The sequence below is a fragment of the Passer montanus genome, unplaced genomic scaffold (genome assembly GCF_014805655.1).
Source record: "Passer montanus isolate IOZ18808 unplaced genomic scaffold, ASM1480565v1 scaffold41, whole genome shotgun sequence".
Lineage (NCBI taxonomy): Eukaryota > Metazoa > Chordata > Aves > Passeriformes > Passeridae > Passer > Passer montanus.
In genome coordinates this window covers 6158685-6175327 of record NW_024368930.1, presented here as the reverse complement: position 1 = coordinate 6175327, position 16643 = coordinate 6158685, and the positions used below count along the sequence as shown (strand labels likewise).

General features: G+C 45.5%; 1 protein-coding gene across 1 annotated transcript in view; it reads left to right on the top strand.

The window, feature by feature from the left end:
* Positions 1 to 12063, top strand: part of MYT1 (myelin transcription factor 1) — a 61800-nt gene extending 49737 nt beyond the window's left edge. Inside the window, exons 17-23 of the mRNA XM_039719530.1 lie at positions 3100 to 3162; positions 3752 to 3835; positions 7914 to 8135; positions 8877 to 8968; positions 9821 to 9924; positions 10023 to 10166; positions 11817 to 12063. Of these exons, the coding sequence (XP_039575464.1) occupies positions 3100 to 3162; positions 3752 to 3835; positions 7914 to 8135; positions 8877 to 8968; positions 9821 to 9924; positions 10023 to 10166; positions 11817 to 11957 (850 nt within the window). The 3' untranslated portion in view covers positions 11958 to 12063. The remainder of the gene's footprint in view (positions 1 to 3099; positions 3163 to 3751; positions 3836 to 7913; positions 8136 to 8876; positions 8969 to 9820; positions 9925 to 10022; positions 10167 to 11816) is intronic.
* Positions 12064 to 16643: the final 4580 nt, after the last annotated feature.

The following is a 16643-nucleotide window of genomic DNA, read 5'->3' as shown; positions in this document are numbered from 1 at the left end:
AATAGAATTTGCTGGTGGATGGCAAGGCCTGCTGTGATTAGTGCTAAGTACCCTTAATCACACACTACAGACCATCCACATTCTGAAAGGACCTCTTCAAAGAGCTCTGCTGATCTGGTGTTTCTCCAACAGTTTGGAAGAACAGCCAAGTGATCAGACAATTAGTGTTAAAGATATCAAAAGCCCTCAGGAGCAGTGGCCATTCCCATCAAGGGCCAGACAAAAACCAAAGAGCTCATCCCTGAGACTGAGCATCGTGTCCAGCCTTGCTATGTTCCTCTTTGGCATCCAATGTCATTGCTTTTTATCAAAATACTGTGTAAAAAAGGAGACTTCTGGCCTAAAAAAGGCTTGTCAATATTATTTCCACAAATACCACTTCTTTTTTTTTTCTTCTATGTCCTGGTGAGGATGGGAGCAGAGGAAGGAGGAAGGGATTTTGAGATATTATAGATTGCATAGTCATGTCTTTTCAGAACTCCAGATAAGACCATGTCAGTGTTTCTATTATAAATTCTATTTCAGGGGTTAATATCCCTGATATAAAAAAAAAAAAATAGCTCCAGGCTGGAACATGCAATAAAAGGTCTCTGTTGGTATGATTTGTCTCCAGAAAATTAAAAATAAAAATCAAATTACTTCTCTCTACTCTTCAAAAATCCTGAAAGGAAGAAAGAGTTTGGTGTTAGTGTTTTCATAATTTCCTCCCACCCTGAAGCTAGAACAACAGAGAAATAGTTTTGCTTTCTACTGTTAACAGTGTACAGCTGGGAAATATCCCAGTCATCTCGCAACCCTGCAATTTCTAAACGAGTTGAAGAATTTGCACCCTCATTGAGGTCCTGCTGGATGTGTCCTGCCCTTACTGCACCAGACCCATGTGCAGTTATGTTTTCCTGGCTCTGAGCCTCCCTGTTACCCCTCTAGGACCAGGCCATGTCCCTGCTCTGTCACCGGAGGTGAGGTGCCGATTTTTTTTGCCAACTGAGATTATTCAGTGACCTGCAAACACCAAAGTCTCCTTCAGAGCTGCTGCAAAGAGGAGAATTTTGGTATTCTCTGAACAAAAAGAGAAGACTTTTTTAAAAGCTGTTTTCCAAGCTGCCAAACTGAAGTCACCTGTGGAAACCATTGCTCCACTGGCTCTCAGGGCGCAGAGCAGCAGTGCAGAATCACAGAATAGTTTGAGTTGGAAGGGACCTTAAAGGCCAAACTCCCTGCAGTGAGCAGGGACCTCTTCACCTACATCAGGCTGCTCAGAGCCCTGTCCAGCTTTAGGGAAAGCATCCTGCCCTTCCCAAGGGCTCTGGGCTCAGGGGCTGCTCGTGCATCACCATCACTTCTCTGCCATGTCCTGCAGACACCAACCCCTGCCCTGCTGCAGGTACCAACCAGCCACCCAAACCAGGCACCAGGGGCTTTAAAAACAGGGCTGGAGACGGTGGGGACACCGAAAACCCTTCCCCCGAGGAGAAAGGGTGCTCTGTGAGCTCCTGGACGTGGCCTGAGCTTTGCTCAGGGGGAGCAGTGAGCATCTCCCCCTGGTCCTGCGGCAGCTCCGTGGATTTCCCCGCACACCCCCTCCCCCGGCCTTAATCACTTGACTCAAAAAGCCCTGGCTAATTGGCAGGCTGGCGTGCACATCCTCTGCAAGCACTCCTCGCCTCTCTTCCTTGTCCCCATGACAACTTTTATGTCGGCCGCGTCACCTACAGCTCCGGGAGCAGGTCTTTGAGCTGTGCTCCTTCCCATCCCTCCCCGTTAATGGTGTGCTGCTAACTCGGGCCATCCTCTGCGTGCACTGGGTGGGCTCACAGCCCCCACCAGCCTTTGCTCGGGTTTGGGGGATCACAGCAGCAACCTCCAGCCTTTGCTGCAGAGCTCTGGATGCTCACCTGTGTGGTACTTTCTGGGGTCCCCAAGAGGAAGGAGGAATGATTGATTCTGACTCCATGTTCTTAGAAGGCTAATTTATTATATTATGATATTATATTAAAGAATTCTATACTAAAACTATGCTAAAAAATAGAACAAGGATAGACAGGCTTAACAAGAATGATAATGAAAACTTGTGACTTGCCAGAGTCCCGACAAAGCTGGGCTGTGGTTGGTCATTAAGTAAAAACAAATTGCATGAAACCAATGAAACAAACACCGACCACATTCCAAAGCAGCAAAACAGGAGAAGCAAATCAGATAATCATTATTTACATTTTTCGCTGAGGCCTCTCAGCTTCCCAGGTAGAAGGATCCTGGGCAAAGAGATTTTTCAGAAAATATGATGGTGACACACCTGGAAACTCACGGCCACGGAGGCACCTTCAAAGGTCACTCTGTAAGGCAGCAGCTGAGGACTCGGGGCCAGAGTCTGCACCAAAAGGCACAGTCTGTGCTAACCCGGTGGTCCCCAGCCCCAGGCCCCTCACAGGCTGTCCCCGCTGACTCCCTGTGCCCTGTCCATGGTACTGTGGAAGGGCTAACCTATCCCTTTTCCTCCTGTTTCTCCATCATTTGCCATCAGGAGCATTGGCCAGTTTTTTTGCACTCTGTGGACCCTCCTGCCATGGGCTGCCCAAGAGATTATGCTCCCCAAGTCACCCAGACCTGAGCCATCTGTTGTTGGTGGCTGTGGTGGCCCTGCTGTCCAGGGCTGCCGACTGTTTTTCTGGTTTCTGGTCTCTGCTTGGGTCCATCCTGCTGGCCCTGGACAGCCCTTGCTGTCTCCTTGTGCCTTCCTAAAGATGACAAACATTGTCCTGGAGGGGCATTTTAACTCATTATCGGCTCCTGAGCTGTCCCCTTCACGAGGGTGGGGACACAGGCTGGGACCTGTGTCCTCTCAAGGGAGAGCAGCTCCTCACTGTGCTCCCACCATCCCAGGATGTTCCTCTCCAATGTCACACCATGCAGAGATGCACTGACTTCAGCACCACAGATATTACAGACCAAATCTTGTCCTTACAGAGGGGGAAGGGGCAGGAAGGAAAAACCTGCTCCTGTGCTGGCAGTGCCCAGATTTCTCTTTGAGAAGAGCTGTCACAGAGTGTTGATCCCCTGCTCACATCCCCAGGCTAATCCGAGCCTTCCTTGCCTCTGCAGGTGCCCTACTCCTGGTTGTGATGGCTCTGGTCACATAACAGGAAATTATGCATCACACAGAAGGTAAGATCTCCCTTAAATTATTTTCTCTCTAGTCTCTTTCTGTGTTGCTTTCTTTTTTTTTCTTTTTTTTTTTTTTCCCCTGCAGTGGGCAGAGTTGTAAAGTTCTGAATAAAACATTAATGTTACTGACAACTGAAGCCTATTTTCATCTCTTTAATCTGACTTCTTTTTTTTTTTTTTCTGATGTTTTCAGAATCTGATTAGAAGCTCCTTTCAACAGAATAAAAGACAAAGGGTCAGATTTTAGCTGATGCAATGTTCCTGTTAATATTGCTACCTATTTATGACTTCTATTATCACTTTAGAACATTAATAGCACAGATCTGAGCCTTCTGTTTCAACAATTCCATTAAACATTGCAGGCTGTTAGCAGATATCTTCTTATCTAGACACCATTAATTACTGTCCATCTCCCTCAATTTTTTTACTATTTTTTTTCCTTCTGACTTCTCCTCGTGATGTGAAGCTGCAAAACGAGAGAGATCAAAAACACTGTGCCAAATTCAAGGGAAAGATGACTGAAGCGGGGGAATAGCAAATGCAGAGATTCTGCCAGTGAGACAGGCCTTTCTTCTCTTTTTAACCACAGTCTGTCAGGCTGCCCTCGTGCCAAGAAAAGTGGGATCAAGATCACCCCGACAAAGGATGATAAAGAAGACCCAGAGCTGATGAAGTAAGTATGGAAAAAACTCCTGAGCAGAGCTTGTCACTCCATCCACTTCACCTCACACAGATTTACGTGGGGGATCACTCAGCACCCACCCCACATCCCCCCTCGCTCGTGCTGCTTTGAGCCCCTCTGCCAAAGCTCTTTGCTGTGTTTTGGTGCTGCAGTTTTGATATTTGATGGAAAAATTGGGTGGTGGGGAGGTAATACTGTCGTTTTCTTGCAGATGTGAAAGGTAGGTTGGTAGGGCACAAACAGTTTCTCTGCTAGCTGTACTTTATATAAATTCCTGGAAAACCACAGCAGTGTTGTAAATGAGGGTAAACCCCCACAGTCAAGTCAAACATTGCAGGTTTTTGGGAAGCAATGGGCAGACAAGGGCTGATGGAGTACCCAGTGCTGAGTTGGGTCAGGATCTGGTAACTCTGAATAAACTGTGTTTTGTGGAGTCTTTGCCAGGGCAGAATATTTGAAGTGAACTGGAAAAAAACCTCTCTCTGCTGCCTCAGGCTGAAGTTTTCAAAACATCCCAGGGGGTTTATTCCTGTGGGGAATAGAGATTTGAAATTGCTTAGTCCACCTCAGGAGTTTTCATGAGCTGTGAAATCCATTTGTCCTGACTTTTAGCAAGTCTGAACATCACAGGCTCAGCATGTGGGGTCTGGGATCTCTATCTCCTTACACAGCTACAGGACATGAAAGGCAGCACTGACTCCAGGACCCTATTTTCTTTTTTTTTTTTTTTTTTTTTTTTTTTTTGTTACCTCAGAGCATCTCCAGCCTTTCTGAAGCCTGTACACTCACCCAGCAAGTACAGGTGGAAGGGGGTAAAAAGAAACATGGAAAAAATGATCAACCATTTCTGAGGGTTTCTGGTTGCCCAGGAGTGCTAGTGTATCTATCCAAACCCCTTTGGCTCAGCAGAATTTCTCCAAATGGAGCATTTAAAAAAATATTTCACTCCCAGGGCAGGTCTTGCCCTCAGAGAGGAGCAGAGGTGGATATCCCCATGTGCCCAGGTTTTGGCCTGGAGCAGAGGCTGAGCCAAAGCAGGACCCAGTGGGGCTGGAAGAACCCAGTGGGGGCCATGGGAAGCTGGGATGTGCCTGCTGGGGGGGAAGGACCTTTCAGAAAAAGATGGTATTTGAGCCATCTGCTCTGTTCTTCCTCCTCAGTCTACAGGAAGGAAAGCCTCTCAGTTAAATGAGCCGTGTGATAATTAGCAGGAGTTTGCAGAGTTTATTAAAAATTAAGCAACCTACTCGAGAATCTGCAGGAAAAAAGCCTCTTTTGGCTCAAATACACTGAATTGCTGGTGGTGTTGCAAAACTGTGCCATTAACCAGTGACACAGGGAAGGAAAGGGCAGGCAGCAAATTGGTGATGTGCAAATGCTGGCTGTACCTTTGCTCTCACCATGGTTGGAGACCCCAGTTGGGAGGTCACCCCTCTCCATGGTTTCCACAGAGACATGTGGTCTGTGGGGCTGGGGAAGTTGTAGTTTTGCTCATTTGTGCCTTCCCCATTCAGGGCAGGACAGAGCAGTTTCCCCAGTGTGGTTTCTCTGCACAGAAATCACTCCTCAGTGCAAGGAGAAAGGAGTTTTTGTGTGGAGCACATGGTGGGGGCTGGCAGGACACCCACAGCAGAGTGAGGGTCCCCACCAGCATCCTCACCAAGGGCTGGGTTTCTCCTAGTCCACCCTAAAGATCCGAACACTGGGAAGATAAAGTTTCAAGAAATCATTTAATTGTTTGGGTTGGAAGGGGTGTTAATTCTCACCTCATTCCAACCCTCTGCCATGGGGTGGGACACCTTCCTCTAGACCAGATTTCTCAAAGACTCATCCAGTCTGGCCTTGGACACTTCCAGGGGTGGGGCATCCATAGATTCTCTAGGTTCCAGGCTCCAAATGGGGCTGGATTTCCTTACTCCTAGATAGTTGGTGCCATCCACCTCCACAGACAAGTCTTGGTGGAACCATGGGCATGGGTGCAGGAAATGTGAAATGTGAGGGTCTCTGCAGCTGCAGGAGAAGGAGGCATTCCCTAACAACCCATTAACCAGGGACACAGGGCCCAGACAGCAACCCTCCTCTTCCAGTACACCCAGGAGGAGCAGAAGCTCCTCTGAGATGTGCAAAACAACGTGGCACAACAATCCCTGGCTGGTGCCTCCCCCCAGCCTGTGGCAGTGTTTGTCCCACCACCCACGGCAAGGTGTGCCTGCTGTGGGTTTATGTTAAGGAGCTTTGGCTCTAAATCCTTCCTCTGTCTGCACTGAACTCCACTTGGAACCCGGCCGAGTTCTGCACATCGTCACCGAGGAGAAAGTCATTTAGTCCCTGTTGTTTGTGCTGTTCATCCTTCAAGTAATTTGCTGCAGATGTGATTGAACAGATCACCTCAACCTTCAGCCCAGCCCATCCAGCAGAAGCATCCACAGGTGTCTAATTGATCAAACGCTACTGGTGCTCCCATTAAATAATAATAATATTTTAAAAAATAATTTAAAATATGTCCAAGACAGCTGTTTTGCACAATAAGGCTCTGGTTTATTTTTTAACAATGAAAATGTAATAAAAGTTAAATTAACGGTGTAAAATATGTAATGGCTGGGCTGTAAAGGCTGCATACGAAATGCTGGGGTTTGTCTCTTTCTCTCTTGCTCTTCCCCCCTCTCCCCCTTCTCCTTTTCCTCCTGAGGATTCAGTAATTTGCTCGTGATCATATAAAAGCAATGATGTTATGAATTTACTGAGGATCCTGCTGGCAGGGATATTATAAGTGAATTGTGCTGCATTTGCAGCTGATTAAAATCGAGATCAGCGTTTTTCAAATTATCTTGGGAAAAGGCTGGGTGTAGGCCTCCCCCCTTTTGCTGTCATCTCCCTTTTGTGTGGAATGTAAACAATCAGGGCAATAATTTCTGCGGTGAAACGCAGCTTGTGATTTTCAGGAGCAGCTCCGCGAATGCTTTTGCTGGAGAGCCTCAAAGTCCCTAATTGCTTCCAAACTAAGGACATGGGGGCTATTTTTGTCATTTCTTCCCTCCTTCCACCTCCTCTATTTTTGAGTAACCTCCCTTGAGTAATAAACTTTTAACTGTATTTAAAATTGACAAGCATTTTTAAAACAAATGCAAACCACAGCAGAAACCCTGATAGATACACTGGGCTTGTAGGATGGCAGGAATTAGGGAAAATGCCATTAGGTGAGGAGGGAGGAAAGAGGTGCCTTTTAGAGAGCCACTCGTGTGCTTGGCAGTAGCACAAGTTGTATTGGTGCTTCCAAAGGCTCCTCACAGCTCCTGTGTGTTTTAAGTGAAAATAAAGAGGCAGAAGTCTGGCAAGGGCAGGACTCATGTGCTGCCTTGATGATAATTCCCACTTTATCCCCTTGAGAGCGTGGGCTGATCTCCCCAGAGAGGCAGGATGTGAACCAGGAGGAGGAGGAGGCCATGCTGTGGCTGCAGGGTGAGGGGTGGTTCAGTGATTTGTCCTGTTTGACGGGGTGCAGGCTCAGAAACCCCTCGGACGCCCTCCTGGCAGGAACAGGGCTGCAGCTCTTTGTGCACAGCCTGAACAGCTCCTGGCTCAGGGACTGGCTCCTGGGGAGGGCTGTGTGATAAGAGATGAGCCTGGGTTCATCAGCAGTGACACAGGGCAGAGCCAGCAGTACCTGTGTGATGGCTCAGTGTGAGTGTCAGCCTTGGGGTACATCAGGATTCCCCATCAGGCAGCCCAACCTGCAATTTTTGTCCCCAGTGAGGCACCAAAGACCTGGTTTCTGACACCACTGGGACCTACTTTTGCTGCATGTGACGTGACCTCAACAGACTTCCCTCCTGCAGAATTCTCCTTGATTCCCTTTGTCTCTTTTGAAGGAGCAGTCGTAGCTTTTAATTTCCCATCTGCCATTTCCATCAACCAAGCATTTCCCCTATAAACTCCAGACGAGACCCAAATACAAATACTCCCTTCCCAGGCTTCCTCATTCCTGCTCATCAACAATTCCCTTCCTTTCTTTATTCCTTCCTTCCGTCCCTTCCCCTTGGTGTAACTTTGGCTGGTTCCCCGTGCCCAGGTGTCCCGTTCCGGGCTGTGTTGGGCTGGGACACATCAGTGGCAAGTACGCGTCTCACCGGAGCGCCTCGGGGTGCCCGCTGGCAGCCCGCAGGCAGAAGGAAGGATCCCTCAACGGCTCCTCCTTCTCCTGGAAGTCCTTGAAGAACGAAGGCCCAACCTGCCCCACCCCAGGCTGTGACGGTTCTGGCCATGCCAACGGGAGCTTCCTCACTCACAGAAGGTAAATCCTGGGGTTTACGTCAGTGTGAGTGTGATGATTTGGTTGTGGATAAATCTACCTGCCTCAAGATGCAGTTTGAGCAGCGTTCAGCTCCTCATGCCAGGCTCAAGAGGATCAAGAAAGGGTGATTTTGATGCTGAGTTCATTCAGGTTGAAGTTTACTGAAGGTAGAAAATGTGTGGTTGTTTTAATATTCACAGAATCAGAATGGTTGAGGTTGGAAGGGATCTTAAAGATCATCTCATTCCAACCCCCTGCCACAGGCAGGGACACCTTCCACTATTCCAGGTTGCTCCAAGCTCTGTCCAGCCTGGCACTGGATACTTCTAGCAATCTTCCACTGCTTCTCTGGGCAGCTCTGGTCTCACCACACTCACAGGGAAGAATTTCTTCCTAACCTCGAATCTAAATCTATTTGCATGCTGGAACAGAATTTGAGCACCACAAATAGGAGCTTGGTGCCCAAGACAACCAGACTCATCTCACCCTCCTCACCTAGCACACCTCCTCTTTTAGGAAGCAATGTGTTTTTAATCATTGCTTAAAGAAAATCACTCTCACTTTATAAATGGGGTGTTTTGTGGCATTATTCATAAAGCAATTTCCTCTGTACCATAAAAAGCTTTTAGAAGAACTGTCTCGCAGCTTGAATTCCACCAAATGGCACATGTTCTTATGTTGGGAACATAAGCACCTATAAATACTGAGAGTTTATGAAACCCATTTTTACTTGTTTTTCAGTTTGTCAGGGTGTCCAAGAGCTACTTTTGCTGGGAAGAAAGGAAAACTCTCAGGGGATGAAATTCTCAACACAAAGTTCAAGACCAGCGATGGTAAGATTTTTCACTCCTTTGCCTTGCAGGTGTGTCATGGTGTTGAGCCCATAGATCTTTTTCTTTTTAGACTGGGAGGTTTAAGCTGAAACCTGGGCACAGATTTCAAGGACATCATGTACTTTGAAGACCCATTCCTTGTGTTTTCTGGGTGTTTGTGCTGGCATGGTACCAGTCTCACTCCTTGAGTCACACATTTTAAGGGAGTAACAATAAAGAAGGCAAAAGAAGTAATGCTGAAATTCAGATTTTTTTTTCATATATTCACTGGCATTTTTACAAATCCCTTGCAGTCATTCAGCGATTTTCACCTATTCAGGGCTTTTAATACTGAGATATTTCTGGATCTGGAATTTTGTTAGCGATGGCACTTTGCATTTCCAGTGCTATTACTGAGCTTTCTGTGGTATTTGACAAAGTTCAAGCATTGGACTTGATAGTTTAGAACCTATAAATACCTGCACTCCTCTAGAAATATTGCTTTATTTTATGGACCTCGTAATTTCTCATCATGATATGCATTAGTTTTTTAAATGGCATCATTCCAAACTCAGGATTGGAGAGAGTGACCTGACTGTTCAGGACAATCAGCCTTGCTGTGTGTGGGGATGTGTTGGACCCCAACTGCTCTGCTGTCCTTTGCTTTTGCATTTACATATTGACCTGTTCAAGTATCATTGAACTGTGACAATAAAAATATTAATTATAAAAAAATAGAAAGAAAAAGGCAGGTGAGAGGTACGTCCTGTTTCAAGGTAAGGACGGTGCAGCAGGATGGGCTCAGCAGAAAGCCCAACAATTTTGCTTTTCCCAAGAGCATTTGTTGACTGCCCATGACCTTCCCTCCTGCAGTTCTGGAGAACGATGAGGAGATCAAGCAGCTGAACAAGGAGATCAGTGAGCTGAACGAGTCCAACTCGGAGATGGAAGCGGCCATGGTGAAACTCCAGTCCCAGGTTTGTGTCCTTGGCCATGCATTCAAGCCCAGGGCTGATGGGTGTTGGTGGGTGCCCTGGTGAGGGTTGGTGACCCTGCCGTGCTCCTTGCTCCACAGATCTCCACCATGGAGAAGAACCTGAAGAACATTGAGGAGGAAAACAAAATCATAGAGGAGCAAAACGAGGCCCTGTTCCTGGAGCTCTCAGGGTTGAGCCAGGCTCTCATCCAAAGTCTTGCCAACATCCGCCTTCCGCACATGGTAAGAAACTGTGACAGTGCTCACCCCAAGCTGGCATCACCAAGGGAGCTGTGCCAAACCCAATTCATGATAAGGCTTTTTCACAATTAAAGAGTGGGAGAATTTCTTTCCATACACCTATGTGTCCTTTGTAAGATCAGTACTTTTCCCTTATCTCTGAAGCTTGCATTGTATCTCCCTTTTGTTGTCATTTTCTGCTGATCTCCCCTTTTTATCTATTGTTCTGTCTCATTACATCTGGGAGCACTATCACAAAATAGGAAACTTTATCAAGGGCACCCAGTGCCTTTTAGGCTAAGACAGCACAAGCAGAGATCAGGAGGGATTGGATTTCAACGTCAGAAAGATCTTAGAGCTCCTATTACAATGCAGGTAGTTTCAATTCAGTTTTGAATAGCTGGCAGCTAAAGAATAGCATTCTTAAAGAGAGTGTATTTTGTTTAATTTAACAAGGTCTAACAGCCCACAGCATGTTACCATAGAGTTACTGAGAAATGAAAAGACTGCATTAAAATAGTAAAACCACAAAAGGCTATTAATTACCTTCTCTCTATTCCCAGGAATGTAATTACTGTTGTCAAAACCAGGTGTGTGGAGGTGGGGCTCGTGTTGTTGAGGAAGCTGTCCTCTTACAACTCATAAAGACCATTGGAATGATCAGAGGAAAGAGCTTTTGATTTATTTTTTCTTCCATTCATAAAGACCATTGGAATGATCAGAGGAAAGAGCTTTTGATTTATTTTTTTCTTCCATCCTTTTTTTTTTTTTTTTTTTTTGGGAATCCTTTTCATTGGAGTTTGTATTTAAATTCAGGCTGGTTGGAGAGAAGCCATCCTCCAGCAGAGCAGTTTTGGATAGTATTCACCCAGCTGCCTAACTGGCAGAAAACCACTCACTGAGAGCTTTTTTGTAAAGTATTTGACACATGAAGGTCAAATAAACTGTTCAGCAAATATTTTTTCAAGGTTTAAGGCAACTCCAATTAAATGATACCCATGAGACTTTTATGCTCACTTTAATCCCATTCTTTTTCTTCTTTCTCCCTCTCTTTTTTCCCCCATTAAGCCCAAGTTAGAGGCTTGCAATGCCCCTCAAAAGCAGAAGCTGTACTGCAGCAGAGAGCTGGGCTGGGCAGCTGTGAGCCCAAGGTGACCTGACTTTGCCTTTGGTTCCCTCCGTGATGTTTCAGCAGTCCTGTTGTCCTCCAGCCCTTCATTTCCATGCCTTAATTCAGCCTCCAGCCTGTCAGGCTGCCTGCACACACTTAACCTGATACTGTTAATAGCTCCACAAGGCCAGTGCATAAAATTAAGGACCTGGCTAAGATCTGGTGGGATTAGGGCGATGATGAGATTCCTGTAGATGCAGCACTGCACGCAAAAAGACTTTGATGCGGAGACCTTTGGCTGTCTGTACATACAGAGAATCATGGAATGGTTTGGGACTTTAAAACTCACAGTGTTCAAGCCCTCTGCCATGGGTAAGGACACCTTCCCTTAGACCAGGTTTCTCCAAGCCTGGCCTTGAGCACTTTTAGGAATCCACAACTTCTCTGGGCACTAAAATACGCAGATGATTTATTGCAAAGACTCTCATCCTTGTCCTTCTCTTTTACTAACGCTTTGATTTGACTTTTTTTTTTGGCTGCAGGATCCAATTAGTGAGCAGAACTTTGATGCCTATGTGAACACGCTGACAGACATGTACACCAACCAGGAGTGCTACCAGAACCCGGAGAACAAGGACCTGCTGGAGAGCATCAAGCAAGCTGTCAAGGGCATCCAGGTGTAGCGCCACAGGATGGAGAGCAGCAAGCAAACAGACTGTAAGATGGAACTTCCCCTCCAAGTATTCAGGTTTACAAGTTGGAAAACTTGTTTAATGAATGAAAAAAAAAGAAAAAAAGGACCAAAATGTAACGAAGAGGCCATTTCTGAGACATGGAACTGATCAAACTCAATGTTCTCGTTTACTTAACTTTGGACCTTCTTGACAAAAGTGGGATTTTATTCCACCTTGACCACGAGGTAGATCAGGATGGAAGGTTAAATTCTCCAGTAGGCTGTGGGGCTTGGTAGCAGGTGAAGAGCAGGCATCTTCCATGAGTTGCTTGTTCTTGCAGAATAGATCCAAGGGTTAAAACGTTACAAGAACAGGGTCTTGTCTGATCCAAGACTAGTGTATGACTGGCTTAAACCCTCATGTTGTCTATGGTCGTATGTCCAGATCACCTACTCACACATGAGTTATGTTCTATGTTGCTACAAGTGCTGGAGCTGCAAGCTACCTGTAAATCTGAACCTGTGCTGGGCCTCCCAACCCCGAAGTGTTCAGATATCCACTGGGCATGGGAACTCTGAAGTATTATAAAGTAGCTTATTTTTATTTTCTGAAAGAAATCTGAAGAGCAGTTCTGGATCTCCAGTGGAAAGCGCAATGGAAAAAAGGTTCTCAGGGAAGCTTTTGGAGTTTGCAACTACAGTATTCCTTTGTCTGTCTTAAATATGAGAGTAGCTATTATGAATAGGCCAATTCCAGATATTTCAAACAGAAGAATTTCTTTAATGTGTCATGGTCCGGTGTATATGATTTTTTGGAAATCTGTTGATGACAGTTCTGGTTATTTTCATTATTGTGATCATCCCTACAGTGGCACAGTATTGCCAGTCCAGAGATCATACATCAATGCCAGAGAACGGTTGAGATTGTGATGAACAAAACAAACCAAATCAAATCAAATCAAAAAGAAGCAAAAAACCAACAAAAAGAGAGATATTAATTGATGGCCAGAAAAGTGCTTATGTACTGTGAACCAGGAGTTGATTCCTTACACGTACCCACAGGGCAATGAGGATGGTTTGGTTTGGTGTTCTGGGATTTGCGCAATATCACAGTGCGGGCACCATTCTGCAACAAAAGAAAAAGAAAAAAAAAAAAAAAGGAAAAAAAGGAAAAAATAAAAGAGGATTCAGGTATTGGGAATTCTTCCAAAGAAGCAGGTGTAAGCAGCTGGGTACACACAGCCCTCTGTGCACTTAGAGAGCAACTCTATGAATGTCTTTGGGGTGCTGCTCTGCAGCACTGCTCCATGGCCAGGGCCAGCTGTCACCCCACAGGGCTGCTCCCCACCTTCGCTCCCACCTGGAGCTCACTTCCCTCCCCAAACACTTCAGAGGGGCAGAACCCCCCAGCGTGGGGGCATCCCATATCCCACATCCTGCATCACTCCCAGCCGTGGGGCAGGCAGAGCTGGGGAGGATCTTGCTGACCCCAACAAAAGGCAAGAGTGTGGTGTTGTTTCAAGCCAAATCCTGCAGATATTTAGGCTATAATTCCCGATTTGGGGAAGTCAGTGGAAAGTCCCAGTGGCTACCATGGCCACGGGATCTGGCCTGGAAGGCCATGAGTGGCTTGATTGGAGTTGTTCCCTGTGTTAAATTCCATAGGGCAGTTGGTCTGGGTGGGCTTGCTCCCATACTTAAGTGTTTGCAGGATCAGACTCCAGAGTTCACTTATTTTAGAACCCATTCCAAGTGCAAAAATTAAAAAAAAAAGAAAAAAAAAAGGGAAAAAAGGTATAAAATTTGAGGTGTTAAAAACACAATGTTCTTAACATGTAAATAGAGTCCAAATTGATTGTGACTGCAATTCAGTTAGTATTTAAAAGTAGAGAAATTGCACTTACTGGAAGAAAGAGAAGAAAAAAAAAGTAGTTAGTTTAATTATGCTGTAAATTATTTAATTTTGGCAAGATGTATGTAATTTATATTTACAACACCTTATGTTAACTTTTTGCTATTTATTTAACTTTTTTATTTATTAATTTTATACTTATTTTAAACTGGACACTGCACCATAGAAATGAAGATAAAAGAAGCAAAAAAAAGTTAAAAATGAAAACTTTTGACCATAAAAAAATGATATTCCAAAAAAAAGAAAAAAAAGAGAAAACGCCTATCTACAACTCCTACTTGTAATTTTGATGCAACCAAGTTATTTTTTATATATTTTGTTATTTATTCTTTTAATGATGGGAATTTTTTTAAAGATATTTTATAACTGAGACATTTTGATAATTTTTTTGTTTGTTTTTTTGTGGGGGCAGGGGCACTGGGGGGAAGAGAGACTTTTTCAGTTTTTCTTTTTTTTTCATTCATATTGTTTCAGGCACTGATAACAGGAAATGAAAATTCTGTATTTATTATTTATTTAATATTTAAGTCGGGAAAAAAATGAACTGTGCTCTTGTTGTATATTTATTTTGTTGTTTGTGTGTTGGTTATGTGATGACTGAGTACTTGTTTATGTGAAGGAATACTGTTAATATTTAAATAATAAAGAGTCACATTGAAAGTTATAGCAGGCTACATGTTATTCTGTGAAAACGAATACTGTGATCTACTTTCCTCAGGAAATGTATTTTGCAGACAGAACTTCCTTATGTACTGGCAGGGTTCTTTCATAATAAAACCCAGTTCTGTTTGTGACTTTAGTTCCTATGGTCTTTCTTCAAGCTGTTGCCAACGTGTCCCTACTGGGCTTTGTCCTTGTCCTGCACCGTGGCTTGGGGGTGCTCAGCGTGTCCCTGCTCACCTGCAGTTCCAGCCAGGGACTGTGCACCTCCCACCTGGCTCTTCCCACCTCCTAAACTGGGGGATTTCAGCGGAATTTAGGTTTGGTATCGCTGAAGGCTTTGGAGAAGAAGGAGCTGCCACCATCCAGCCAAGCAGGTGCTTAAAATCCTGCTAGTGCTGTGATGGGAATTGTAAATCCCAGGAAGGCTGGAGGCAGGATTCCTCTGGGCAGGGCTTGCCCCCTGCACCCCCAGGAGTGCAGGAGCAGCTCTGCTAAGGAGACAGGCTGGGGGTGCTCAGAGCTGGGGGTGTTCAGCCTGGAGAAGAGAAAAGAGCCTTTTCCAGCATCTGAAGGATGCCCAAGAGAGATAGGGAGGGACTTGGGGCAAGGGTGTGGAGGGACACGACACGGGGGATTGGATTCACACTGCCTGAGGGAAGGGTCAGATGGGATATTGGGAAGGAATTTTCCCCTGTGAGGGTGGGCAGGCCCTGGCACAGGGCACCCAGAGAAGCTGTGGCTGCCTCATCCCTGGAAGTGTCCAAGGCCAGGTTATACAGGGCTTGGAGCAGTCTGATCTATGGAAGGTGTCCCTGCCCATGGCAGGGGATTGGAATGAGATGATCCTTAGGGTCCTTTCCAACCCAAACCATTACAGGATTTCATGATCTTTTGGTTTTGTGCTTCCACAGGAGGTGTGTGAGCAGAGGAGATGTCATCAGAAGCAGTACAGGAGATGCCAGCCCTGGGATGCAACACAGAGATGGACACTTTTCCTTCCTGCATTTCTAAAAAAACCTTCAAAAACTGATTTTTGTCAACAAGATTTGCTCAGTTTCATCAACCCAACAGGGATGTTCACAGATTTCCCTCTTGGAAGAACAGAGCCTTTTCTCTGGTAAGAGTTTATGTTTTGAAGCGGTGGCAATGAAGAGAATTTTTCACTGATCTCTGTGTTGGATAATTTCTGAAGTTTCCAAAATTCAGTTTTGCTCTGCTGTAGCAGAGGTGAAATAATGTAAATCATATTAAGGCCATTTGGAGCTGCATGAATTGGATCAAAAGGGAATTTCAGGCAGGTTCATCACCAAGAAATTCAATTGTCTGATTAGCTGAACTGAACTTCTCTGTCTGTCCCTGCACAGAAGCACAAGCACTGCTGGGTTTCAGCAGAAGGAGGTGGCCCTTCCATAGGCACGGAAGGGAAGGGGCAAAGTAAAACAGAGCTGAAAAGGCAAGAACTGTAGTCAGAAAAATGTGGAGAAAAGTTTGAGTAGAAGGAAGATTTTCTAAAACCCTTCCTTGAGCATGTGCACGGCCTTGGGTGTTCACTGGGACTTTTTTCTGCCTTCATTTACTGTCTGGAAGGTGTCATGGTGCAGGACAACTGGCAGAAGCTTAGGGCAGGCTTAGGTTCCCTTAGCCAGTGGACCCTGAGAATAAACACCCCCAACAACTACGGAGATGCAGATGGAGCCCAACTTGCCCAGGAGCCCCAAGAACAAAGTCTCTTTGAGGCTTTGCTGGACTTCACTTGGAGTTGATGGGATTCTGTCCTTTTCTCACGGGAGGAAAAGCAGTTGGACTCATGTTCACCTCACCGGCTGGCACGCTGTTTTCCTGAAGGGCACATAATTGTTTTATGGGGGTTTCGCTCGACTTTGCAACGCTGAGCACTTCCTTGTGCCAATATTTGATTATGATGATCGAGCTAATAGATGTGCTTGCCTGTCCTTCCTTAACGAATTGGCTGAGCTGGATAATAGAGCGCTCAGATTTGTGCTAAATTGCAGCTCGGGGAGCCATCACTGGGAGATGTTATCTTCTCGGAACTGGCGTCCTTTATCACAGGGAAGGGAATTGAATTGGTTTAAGATGGTACACTCTCAGTTTATAGGTGTG